This window comes from Ptychodera flava (genome assembly GCF_041260155.1).
Source record: "Ptychodera flava strain L36383 chromosome 3 unlocalized genomic scaffold, AS_Pfla_20210202 Scaffold_26__1_contigs__length_13983176_pilon, whole genome shotgun sequence".
Lineage (NCBI taxonomy): Eukaryota > Metazoa > Hemichordata > Enteropneusta > Ptychoderidae > Ptychodera > Ptychodera flava.
In genome coordinates, this window is record NW_027248280.1 from 13,016,342 (window position 1) to 13,027,708 (window position 11,367).

At 37.9% G+C, this 11,367-nt stretch overlaps 1 protein-coding gene across 1 annotated transcript; it reads right to left on the reverse strand.

Annotated features, from left to right (window-relative positions):
• Positions 1-735: 735 nt before the first annotated feature.
• Positions 736-10,417, reverse strand: LOC139125973 (Golgi-associated plant pathogenesis-related protein 1-like). The gene is made up of 5 exons (XM_070692048.1): positions 10,349-10,417; positions 9,553-9,769; positions 5,850-6,125; positions 1,570-1,650; positions 736-991 (listed from the first exon to the last, which is right to left on the reverse strand). The coding sequence occupies exons 1-5, from the start codon at positions 10,415-10,417 to the stop codon at positions 834-836; spliced, it is 801 nt and encodes a 266-aa protein (XP_070548149.1). The 3' UTR covers positions 736-833.
• Positions 10,418-11,367: the final 950 nt, after the last annotated feature.

Here is an 11,367-nt window from a genome sequence, read left to right on the forward strand (position 1 = left end):
TATCTATCTATCTATCTATCTATCTATCTATCTATCTATCTATCTATCTATCTATTTCTATCTATCTCTCTCTATCTATCTATCTATCTATCTATCTATCTATCTATCTATCTATCTGTCTATCTATCTCTCTCTATCTATCTATCTATCTATCTATCTATCTATCTATCTATCTTCTATCTATCTATTTTCTATCTCTTTCTTATCTATCTATCTATCTTATCTATCTATCTATCTATCTATCTATTATCTATCTATCTGTCTGTCTGTCTGTCTTCTGTCTGTTTCTATCTATCTATCTATCTATCTATCTATCTATCTATCTATCTATCTATCTATCTTTTACTTCAAGTAATCAAGCTCCTCAGTTTAGAAGCGAAAGTGTCTGTACAAAAATCGAATCAGCTATATAGAGAATGACATCACCTAATGTAAGTCGGTTTCCGATTTGGCGATCAAGTACATTGTCTCTACTTTGTGTGTAGCATTGAATTATATTCTTTTCAAGAAAGAAAAAGACATATTATTGTTTGTAACTAAAGCATATTTATTCGTTCGTACAATCTAGAACTGTGCAAAGACTTGTCATCTTACAATAACCCAAGATTTAGCATCTGAAGCTAAAATATCTAAAGAACTTTCTAGCAATTGACAGTATTATAACAGCAATTTGAACGCTAGAATTTCGGTCACGTTTTTGTCACATCACATCCTTCAGCAATCGATATTATATTAACCATCGTAGTGACGTCAAAGCATAATTTTGTTGAAAAATTCAAACGACAAATAAAGCTCTAGGAACACAGAATATTGAGCTGTAATTGAAAATATATCTAGATTGGTCGTTTCACGTTTTCCTGGTGAGCTGCAACGGTGGCTAAGTTTCCGGGGGGATCATACTCGCACGCAATCTGTGTGTCATCGTTGATGTCAACAGTATGGGCACAACCAAGGTTTGCACTGTCAGCCCACACCACTTGGGTATAATGACCTGATGACAAATTGAAGAAAGAAAAGTATTTTTTCACGGTTGATTTATACTTGTTTTAGTGTAAACACGATTTACTCGTAAGTAACCGCGACGATATAAGTCATCGTCAAATGCGTTTTACTGTAGAAAATGTAAGAGTTGGATTTTTGTTGTGATATCACCTGTCGATACAACTAATTGCTTCTGTTGATGACACTATCGTCAGTACAGTTGTTGTAACAAAGAGAGAATATGAGGAAAATTTATTCAAGTTGAGCCTAAACATTGGCAGTAGATAGCCAAAGAAGTTTCGTAAGAATCATCGCGACTAAATATAATCAGACGACAATTTGTATCAATATACATACAGTTACTATAAAAGGAGTGACCGCTGCGAAAATTCGAGCATCTTTTATCGTGTTTACCAGGTTTGGACTGCAGCTTATGACGTACATACCAACGAGATGGGTTCAGTTTTGAACCTGACATCACGCCGTTTGAGCGGCAACAATGTGATGGTCATAGTAGCATGACACGAAATCGATTATGACGTAGAAATATGTGGTTTAGTTTATTAATTAGACGTAACAAGAACTCACCAACAACTCCTGTGCTCTGTGTGTAGTCGTCGTAATTGTAGTCTACGATTTCATCGTACCATATCTTGGTCAGGCCGAACCCTAAAAAGACAATTTGACGCTGATGCTGTGTATCAGTCATATTATTGTGGTGTTTCTCTGTGGTTTGACTTGATAAGAAACAAACGTCCAATATTCGGATAAATTAGTCACAAACATTTCACAATGTGACCTGACTTAGTCATCGAATAATTTGGTCATACTACACTAAAAGACACTTTTGGCGATCCTTGGATCGCCTTTTTTCTAGAATGTGAGAAGGTCATGATTGTGTGATAGCCTTGTGTTCTCCATTTAAATTGTGATCTTGTGTTAAGTAAATTTTCTGATGAGGTAATCTGGCGCCAACACAGCATTGCAACGTTTTTAGGCTTCACACTCAGTCTGGCACTCATTGACAGTGATTTTATTTTATTAATTTCAACAGCTGCTTGCGTTTTGAAATCAGGAAATTCAAATTGTTTTGTTTGATAATTGTTTATGAGAATAGTTCATCAAGGTACACACTTATCGTGATTTAGTACTTTAGCGCTGATAGTCCGGGGTCACTTGTCGTGATTTTGGCTTCCGTGTGCATTTCGTGAAGACTCTTGTCAACATATATCATTCTGTTCCTTAATATCTGGAGAGTCCAAAAAACATTGTTGGCATTTTTTCTTTCCACTTTGTCAAGGTCAAATTCAAGGTCATTCGTTACTCGGCAAATTCCATTGATTAAGCATTGTAGTGCATACAAATTGGCTATAATGATTGACCAAACTACCTTCACTGGTGTAGGGGAACCGAACAGCTCATGATAGATTTAAAAAACCTTGTTTGAGGCATTATTGGATCTTTTTTTACCGTTTTATTGGATTTATATTCAATTACAAGGATTTGTGTGTGTTGCAGTTGTCAATCATTTCCCATGCACTGTGTTAAATAATGACACGGATTGGTTTCTGACATGCACTGCGCTTGACAACTACATCATAGACGTTATTTTATCAATTTCTGTGCATTTCAGCGTAAGTATTACCAGCTCTGCAAGGTTGTAAAATCCAGACCTCTGCGCAGAATTTAACTAGTGTAGACTGGATTACTGTGCAGCTGGCAGTGTACTCTTTGCTAGTAGTAAGAGTAAGTCATCCCTTTTCCTCGCATTTCTCTCCAAGTCGTGTAAAACGATTTGGATGTTTCCTTAGTAACAGTAGCAGGGATTAGAGACTTGTTGCTAAACATAGGCTATATGTAGAAGCCGTTTATCAAAACTAAGCCTCTTGACTGAGAAATATAGGCTATTATCTGTGGTTTTGAAAATCAACTCCAGTACACACATGTTGTACTAACCAAGACACCCATTGGTAGAATATTGATATAGAGTACGAAAAATGATACATTAACAATAGGTTGATTCTTTATTGAGACACAGGTTTAGTCCATAGGTTATTTAGGGTTAAAGATGACAAGAGAAGTCAAAGACAGTGTTAGTAGTTTCTCAGAAACCGTTATCCATAGGCTATTTACTAGATATTGTAATGTCACGGAATAGTTAACATTTAGTGGTTGCGTTTCACATATAAATAGTTCACATACTGACATTGCATGCAAATAACTTCGTCAAATTTTCAGTATGGAAAAACATCATTCCTCTGAAAAGAGGACGCTATGAAACAGACTTACCGGTAAAGTCTGTTTCAGAACGTTATGCCTGATACGTCAGGAAGCAAGTGGTGAGCTTGTGTCAAATCCCACTGCATATGACACAGTGCGGAGTTTGTGCACCAGAGAGGTGTATTTGGTGATGGTGTCTTTCCAGAAATAAATTCAAGATTCAGGGATGATGATTCTTTTTCCCTTCGAGCTTGTGGTGCTAGCTGGCATAGGGAATGCTAAGCAAATACTTGCCACAGAGGTCTACTCCAGAGAGCAACATTGCGCTATGAAAAAGCATTAGAGCAAGGTGATAGCTCTGTAATATTAGGCAAAGCAACTTTAAACCTCATCTACTATGGATGTGTTGTTTCATCTGAACATAAAGTTGCTTTCACTAAACCTCAGCTAGTACATACGACAAAAGCATGTTTATTCTGTCAACAATATAAGTTTTCTTTGGGTCCTCTCCATGAGGTTTCTTCACTCAATACTGGGGAAAACCACAAAGGGCAGTAAACCAAGAAAAATCAAACTTGTTAAAAGTCGGACTCAGTGATGCAATAGATCCAAAGGATGCTAGAGCCATTGACATTAAATATCACAAAAGATGTTGGACCAAAATCGTTGAAAATTTAAACACAAATGCAGACTTTGTGTGTGACTGGATCTGCAAATGTCGGTAATGACAATACCACCATGCTTGCTGCAGATATCGAATTTTTTTCCTTGTTGGACTTGCTGAAGGAGCGGTTTTTAACCTTGGAGAAGTACATGACTCATATTTGGCAATATGTAAGGAACATGGAATTGTGTGATGGTATTACTTTTATAGCTATAGTTATCGTTCGCTCAGTTAAAGCGATGAATTCGTTTCTTCGCTTCGATAAAGTTTGTATGTGCGATGTGTGATAGTGAGCATGCATGTGTGAGTGCTTCACGAACTCTACAACGTGTGGAGCGGTCTCAGTCAGAAACATGTAACACCGTTAACTTAGCCGGCTATTGAACCACTCTTTTTTGGGAGTGGAGATTTAGCCGAGCGGTTCTCTCTGTGGCCTCTCCGCTAAACGACTGATGCCGTATGTTGTGGGTTCGAACCCGATTGAAAACTAGCCGTATTTATAGCTAAACTTTCTTCAGATTAGAGTTATGGCATTAAAAGTCATTGACCTTTGACAGGAAATGTCAGGGACCGGTCAGTTTCTTCGGCCAGGGGGTGGATTATTTTTTGCCGGTGTCAAAAAGTGGCTGACCTCCCTTTTCCAACTTTTCAAAACAGGGTGACCCCCTGTGAACGACAAAGGTAAAATAAAAGGTGGTTGTCATGTCAGTTGTAAGATAGGACATTAAAAGTGTCAATTCTAAAGTTTGAATACAGTATTTTGAATAAGCTGTGAATGTATTCCACTCTTTTTATGCATAACCGGATCTTCAAAACTGTTATAAGACAAAATGTAAAATTGTGAAATTTTAGTGCATGTACACTTTGCAAAACTTACTTTCAATTTACAGACATCAAGATAATTCTGACACATATCTGATACATTAAAATACTGCACCCTAAGGGCGCGCCGTAAAATATTAAACATCCACATATCTCTGATATATGTGATATATGAAAGTCATACGGATGAAGGGCGTGCTGAAAAATATGTTTGAAATTTAAAGTAACGCGCCCAAAGGGCGCGCCAAAAATCATTAAACACAAAGATATCTCTGATATATATATCTGATATATGCAAGTTTCGCGCTTGTTGGGGGGAGCTCTCAAAAATATGTCTTATATAAAGTTACGCGCCCGAAGTGCATTCCGAAAATGCAACTCAATCATGAAATTTGTTGCTGGCAAGATGCATTTTAGGCAAGTATGAGCACGTGTCGACCCCCCTATTTGGCATTTTAATAACATGGTAACCCCCCTTTATCACCAAAGTCAAAAACAGGGTGACCCCCTGAATCCACTGTCCCCCAAGGCCAAAGAATCTGACCAGTCCCTTAGACATCTGATTTCCTGAGACTATTGTATAAGTTTTATGAATCTGAAATTGTAGACAAGATAATCAATGTGATGTTTAAGATATGGAAAATCAATGTGATATTTAAAATATGGAAAAATTCAAAGGAAATTTCATACTGACCTTTAATTGACCTTTGGCAAAGTAGTTCTATATATTCTTAATGCAATTGCCGTTTTTTTCAACAAACCTAAATTTTAATGATTATAAGGAATAATCCATAACAAAATGCATGTTTCCAAAATAATTTTGTTGCAAAACTGGGCATAAAAATCCTTTTATAGCTAAGAATAGCTGATTTTGTTGATTTTAAGAAATGACCTTGAAATGACCTTCAGAGTTGTCAGAAAAAATGCCAACAATGTTTTTTGAAAATCTTGGCCATTAAGTAAATCGATGAGCTAGGTTGGCAAAAATCTTCACTCAAAACACACGGAATGACAATTGACCTCGGACTATGACTTTGAGTTGTTGCAACGTGAAAGAAAGCTTGAACATAAGAATTTACAGTAAATATTGCTCATTCAGTACGAGAATATTATATGTGCTTTATATGATCAATCAAAACGGGCATTCGTCTCTTTGTATCACCTGTAGCATCAGCTATGGGCATTTTAACCATAATGGCCAAATTCTCGCCTTCGAAGGTGTGTATGAGTTCGCCGGTGGCGGCGCTGTTTTCAACAGCAGTGGTCGCTCGTGTTTTCATGGCTGAACTTGTCGTCATCGATGGAGAGTCATGAAGACATCTGAAGTAGTTGTGAGCTTCTAGCATCTGCGAGTCGAAAGAGGGGGCGTTCTCGCCGAGTTTACTTTGAGAAGGGACTGGACACTGGCCATTGGCTGTGCCGTACTGCTTGCTGTAGTCTGTAACAAAACAAAAAGTTGACGGAAGAAAGCGACATGTTAGTGGTTTTATATAGATGCTTTCGTTAAACACAGTCATCGAAATTCATACTTTTATAAGACAAAAACGATGACTCTAACCCGCTAGAGTAGCCATCAACAAACAATAAGTTGCAAGTTTGCTTGTTGAAATAAAAGCATAACTAGGTGTTCTATATTTTTTTGACCTTGTCCCGAATTTAAGCAAACGCCATAATATAAATAATCATGTGTCTTTCAGACGAAAGTGTCCTGTTCTTCGATATTTCAAAGACATTAACTTTTTGAGAGGTAGAGAAAGCTGAAAGCTGTTACATTTCCACCTATTCTTCAACAAGATGTCTCTAAACTCTCTACATATCCCGACTTCTTGCAAATCCCTAACGCATGACAAGAGCTCCTAAGTGCTCTCGCGCAATGTCAGAATAGTTTGCCGTCGTCCCAGAGCAATATGACCGTGCAAGTTGCCCGCTTAATCATTCAACTCCACGTGTCCCCACCTGTTTATGACAAATATTGGCTGTGTATATTTGTCCACTCTTACATTAATTTAAACGGTAATAATCTTAAGGGCCCAGATACAGTTTTAGCAGACCGAGGTTTTCGATGGAAGGGCCCGTGCGTGCTAGGGCCAATATGCCGTACAACAGATGTCGTCAAAACATATTATGGCGAGCAATATCAAAACTATGACCTATATATGAGTCTATTTTTCAATAAAAACGATGGCAGCATCCCATCGTGAATCAATTGGTATATACATAATGACGTCATTTGTTTCCCTGTAGAACTCGCAAAGTATCGCTCAGACGCACAAATAAAGAATAAGGCTGACATCGAGGTGCTTCAAGAAGAACGGCGTTGTGTAATTAATTGTCGTAAATTATCTTAAGTCGGCAGTGAGGTATGATCACACTGGATTTTACTCGAAAGATCGGCCGAAATTACAGAATTTAATGCTTTGCTTGATTGGTCAGGTCACTTGGACAGGTTATTAAAAGTTGGTGCGATGACTTCATCGGTCCAGATATGGATGGGAAGATTGCGGGTGGTTACTTGTCGCTTTTGAAGGACGGTAGTGCTCACAGTAATTGAGGCTACCCACAATGCCCCTTGATTTGTTCACTCAGACATTTTTCGTTAAAGGCTTTTTCAATTTTATTAGTTTCTTAACAATTTGTAACTCACAATTTAAGTTCAGGATTATTTGTTAAAACTATGTTCCGAAATTATTGATTATGATTAAAATTCAGAGAAAAAGTGCTGAAATTTCACACGTGTCAAGATAAAGTTATCAGCAACTAATATGGTCTCATCATACCACCTGTCAGACATGCAAAATTTCTTTGTTACGAACATAAAAAAATCAATACCCTTTCTTTTGCCAATGAAGATGTAACTTATTTCCTTAGTTTCCTTGAAAATATTGTGTATGGCTGTCAAAAATCTAAGTCAATAAAATAACAAAATTGCTATCTCCTCCGCGGAAAAGGGGTTGATCTTCTCATAGGACGTTATGATTATCAGAACTATGTTGCCAGAATTTTGAAATATGGACTTAGTTTTTCTGTGTACAGAAGAGATTTGCTTCAGTTCAGTGAGTGATCTCCGTGTGTACAGATCATGGATAATTGTTGGTAGCCTCACTTACTGTGGTGCTGTCAGTGGGCAGGAATCTGGTCAAATTCAAATGTATGACGCAAATATGTGAACCCGGCAGGGGCGTAATACGTACAAATGCACGGCTTCGAGGGCGTTTTTACCCCTCCAACTGTACATGATAAAGTGAATGTAGGTATTAGATAAATCATGAACGTATTCTGCAGCTCACAACAAAGAAACCGGCTGCGTAGCAAGCCTTCTTTGCTGGCTTTTTAATTTGTTGACTAACGATGAAATGGCTCACCATCTACAAATTGAATAACAGTTACTCTGCTGGGTAACCTGTGCTGTGGTCTCACAGAACGTGGAAATGTCGGATCGTTTTCCCGACTTTGACGAGGTCAATTTCATTTTCTGTGCGCAAAAAACACAATGTAAGTTGACTGTTGCTGCTGAAGCACCATGTCAGGTCCGGATACATAATAAGGCCCTTGTCACACAAAGTGACGATCAAATGCTAAATATTTCACCGATTGTTCGTATTTAGCGTAGATAACTAAAATAAGATGTTAATACAATAAAGCAATACTGCGACAATAGTTAATATTACCTTTCAACTGTGAACTTCATCGACAACAATTACTTTTCAACTGTTAGCATTATACTTAACATAAAAGGTGTGCTAACTTGACTCTCATCAAAAAGAGTCTTTCACGTGATCAAATTCGATAAAACACACCCATAAGCCCTTCAATAAAATATAAAATCCACTATCCAAACTTGCTCGTTGTCCTGTTACCGAGACAGCGCACGGGGGGGGGAGGGGTTTTCCATCAGGCCGCCCCTGAGGGCAGCCGAATAGGAGTGCAGTCTGGGAAACAGAGATTAGCTTGATGCGAAATCTTGCCTCAGCCACTTACATCACTGCCGTATTCACAGTGCCACAAGCCGTCAAAGCTCTGTCTCTCCTGCAGACACTTGACACCAGACGATCCGACAGTTGCACAGCAGTACGGGAAATCGGGGTTTTAATTGGGAACACAGAGAATTGAGATAGGGTTCCGTTTGAACTGAAGGAAAATAATACGCAGGGTAAGTAGAGCCTGTCGGTTTTGGTCAGATCTGTTTGAGGTTGTTTCTAAATGTCGCCACTGTATTGGTTTCTTTTTGTTTCCAATGATGATTTTATTAATCTCAAGAACACATTTCCATTTCGAGTAAACTTTCATGACTCGTGCGTATGCACATTTTTCATTCTCTCTCTCGTTGGAAAATATGAACGTCCCAAGTCAGACATAGTAGCAAACTTCCGCTGAACGAAACAAAACATACAGAACATTCATTCATTCATCCTTCCCTCTATGTATATTATTGATTCATCGATTCATTCTTTCATATTCATGTATACATACATTCGTCCATCCATCATTCATTCAAGTGGACAAATTCATTCATCATCCATCCATCCATTCATTCATTCATTGACTCATTACTTCATTCATTAACTCATTCATGAGATCTGTGCAAAGTACTTCAAGCATCGAGCACTGTAATTCCCCACGAGAACATCTGTATACTCCGATAATATATATATATATATATATATATATATATATATATATATATATATATATATATATATATATATATTATATATATCCTCGCTGGTTAAAATTTCTGTGAATCATATTTACTGTAATTTGAGCCAAAAGCCGAGAAGCCAGAATGAAAAGTACCGTAAAGTAAAAGGGATTGAATACATGAACCTCCCCGAGGTGCATTTCCTTGATAAATTTAAAGTAATTACCTAGGCAGCCCTCTTCGTCTTCCCCGTCGGAGCATTCGTTATTCCCGTTACAGACCTGGCAGGTACCGTCCCCGACAGTCTTGCCGGGGAAGTACAGGCACCTCGGAATGCTGTTGCAAATGTATGGATAGTCGGTGCTTAAGCTCTCTACACAGAGAGAACTCTCCTGCACACCAAGGTCGCGTCGTGCATACACTCTAGTGCCTGAAGTTTCCTGCTGTAAGAATAACAATTCATCATCTTTTTCACATTTTGCTATATTCATGACAGATACCAGTCAAGGAGTCTATTCGATTAGATGCAATACATGGCATTGTTCAATTGGCCTACATGAGTCAGCCTACGTTGATAATAGTAATTTAACTTATAGTCCACATATACTGACATATTAAATGATTGTCCTTGCCAATAACTCTAGGAATTTTATAAAAAAAAAACGTGTGAACTTTGGTAAAGTATACTCTGCGAATATATTCACTTATATCGAAGGCATTGTGATGCATGTAGTTATGTACTTTTCTCCCATTTACTTTCTATACTAATGCAACTATTCCGATCGCCAACTGTTACCAAAAGGCACACTACTTATCTCTCGACACCTGTCATACACACACGCTCTCTCTCTCTCTCTCTCTCTCTCTCTCTCTTCTCTCTCTCTCTCTCTCTCTCTCTCTCTCTCTCTCTCTCTCTCTCTCTGAGAGTAATGATTCAAGATAAAAGCCGTAGTCGTAACATACTTGAATTTTTAAGTTAAAAAAATGTTATAGGCCTATCATCAATAGTTGTTAAAACTTACCTGTTTGATTACAGCGCCCGAAACAATGTTTGCTAAAAGCAACACTGTAAAATCGCCAAGCAGTTTCATCGTGCCGTGAGCTGAACAGCAATTACTGATCAGAAATGTAAGCCTTTGGTCCGGGGAAGACACCCACATTTATGAGCAAGTGTGGGACGTTCCATTAGTACAAATGGGGACAAGGACTATATTGTTATGCGAATCAAACGGCAGAAAAGTACATAGTAAACCATTTGCGTTTCTTTATTTTCCACTTCAAAGCATTTTGGACATTCTATGTGACACATTAATCCCATGAATCGTAAATGATATGTCCTTATTCTAAAATGTGCCAACAATTTTGATATCGGAAGCCTGTGCTCAATTTGGTGCAAAAGGAATTACCACGCAACTTTCAAAAATAAGTCCCTTCAATCTTTTTGTCCGATCTACTAGATATTAAAACTTGTCACGGTATAAGATTCCGGGAAACATTGCGAAATTAAACCCCGATGTTTCCCGAAATCTTATACCATGACAAGTTTTAATATCTAGTAGATCGGAGCAAAATATACAGTTCGCTTTGACGCATTGATATAAGACGAACTAGATATATTGTCTAAATCGAGGTGTTGCCAACAGTTCAAAGTGCAATTTTCAAATGGTATCAAGCTAATGGAATCAGCTCTAAAAAAGTTGAAACATTGTCTAGGAAGAGGTCAGACGTAGACAAAACAACACCACCGCCTATATCCACGCACTTTCCAAGTCTTAACACTTGCTTTCAGGTGTAGAGTTTTCACTACATCTGCAAGACAGTGTTTCAATTTTATCATAGTTGATTTCTCTGTGATTTACTGGAATTACTGCTCAGATGATAATTACACCTGGCATGTTGGCAACATCTCAATTTAGACTATATGTCTAGTTCGAGTAATGCAAATGCTTCAAAGCAAACCACTGTAGCCTTCCAGTCGTGTTTTCAGTAAATGTAAATGTAGTCGAGATGGAAATTAAATGATGTGACCTCAGTAGTATCC

Bases quoted from the DNA above. Each gene is read 5' to 3' on its own strand.
- LOC139125973 (XM_070692048.1), bottom strand. From the start codon at position 10,417: ATGAAACTGCTTGGCGATTTTACAGTGTTGCTTTTAGCAAACATTGTT. The intron at 9,770-10,348 runs GTAAGTTTTAAC...TTATTCTTACAG, and splicing joins CGGGCGCTGTAATCAAACAG to CAGGAAACTTCAGGCACTAG. The intron at 6,126-9,552 runs GTAATTACTTTA...GTTTTGTTACAG, and splicing joins AGACGAAGAGGGCTGCCTAG to ACTACAGCAAGCAGTACGGC.